Here is a 1,561-nt window from a genome sequence, read left to right on the forward strand (position 1 = left end):
TTATTTAATTTTGCTATTCCAATGGATTCTTTCCTGCTCCTTTTTTCTTCTCCCTGGAATTGGGCCATAGTCTGACACCAGAATTATATTTGATGTGAAGACTCAGAAAAAACCTAAGTCAAATCCTTTCTGCATATCATTGCATGTGTTATATTGAATTATATGTTAGGGAATTTTTTAATGCTTTGGGTATCAAACAATCAAATGAATTTTTTCTGTTAGGGTTCATTATGAGTAGTGACAAATGATTTTGGATATATCATCATGGCAGATGCAGAGGGTTCAGTGAAAAGTTGAAATAAGTGATATCTCAGATCCCTTTCAACTCTGAAAGTCCATGATGCCAAATTTACGTATCTACATCATTTATCTGTTGCCTTCTTTCAAAAGAAGCAGGAACATCCAACATGAACCAGAACAACCATACCTGGGTGACAGAATTTCTCCTTCTGGGACTTTCTGATGACCCTCAGACTCAGCTGCTACTCATTATATTGTTTTTGGGGGTCTACTTAGTCGCTGTGCTTGGGAGTTTACTCCTCATCTACCTAGTTCTAACTGATTCCCAGCTCCATACACCCATGTACTTTTTCCTTTGTAACTTGTCTCTGGCAGACCTTGGCCTTTCTTCTGTCATAGTTCCCCAAGCAGTAGTTCACATGCTAACTAGAAGAAATGTCATTTCCTTCCTTGGATGTGCAGCTCAGATTTTTTTTTCCATCATTTCTGGAGCTACACAGTGTTTGTTATTAGCTGTGATGTCCTATGACCGGTATTTAGCAATCTGTGACCCCATGCATTACTCTCTCATCATGACAGGGAAGATATGTGGCCAACTGGCATTGGGGTGCTGGGTCAGTGGCATTGTAACATCCTCAGTGGATACTATATTCACAACTTGCCTCCCCTATCAAGGAGACAATAAGATTGCTCATTTCTTTTGTGATGCCCCAATTCTCTTAAGTCTGGCATCTGGAGACACTCATAAAGCAGAGATAGCCATTTTTTCCATGGGTGTAGTGATTCTTCTTGTACCTGTGGCCCTGATCCTGGTCTCCTATGGTGCTATTATAGTGACTGTCATAAGGATGAAGACAACCTCAGGAAGACTCAAGGCTTTTTTCACCTGTGGCTCCCATCTCCTTGTGGTCATCCTTTTTTATGGGACACTAATAATTTCTTACATGACACCCAAGTCCTCCAGGGAGCAGATGAAGCGTGTTGCTGTGTTCTATGGTGTCATAAACCCTATGCTTAACCCTCTCATCTACAGCCTAAGGAATAAGGATGTGATGAGGGCATTCAAGAATGCAGTCAATAGGAGGTAATACTGATTCTTGTGGTTTAACTATATTTAGCCACATCTCTTGCCTTAAACAATTATCAATTAGCTCCCTGGCAGAAAATGAATATTTCCCTACTACTGATAGTAGAAAAATACATGAAACTATTGACCTTTATTTTATATGTTTATATGTACCCTTATAAATATTGTTAGACTCACAGCTCATAAGAGTCTAAAGATAAATTTGAACTCATTAAGATGAGTCTTCATGATAGC

At 39.3% G+C, this 1,561-nt stretch overlaps 1 protein-coding gene across 1 annotated transcript; it reads left to right on the top strand.

Annotated features, from left to right (window-relative positions):
- The first annotated feature begins 407 nt into the window (after positions 1-407).
- On the top strand, positions 408-1,328 carry LOC100915826 (olfactory receptor 2D2-like). The gene has a single exon (XM_003759136.1). The coding sequence runs from the start codon at positions 408-410 to the stop codon at positions 1,326-1,328; it is 921 nt and encodes a 306-aa protein (XP_003759184.1).
- Positions 1,329-1,561: the final 233 nt, after the last annotated feature.

This window comes from Sarcophilus harrisii, chromosome 2 (assembly GCF_902635505.1).
Source record: "Sarcophilus harrisii chromosome 2, mSarHar1.11, whole genome shotgun sequence".
Taxonomy (NCBI): Eukaryota; Metazoa; Chordata; class Mammalia; order Dasyuromorphia; family Dasyuridae; genus Sarcophilus; species Sarcophilus harrisii.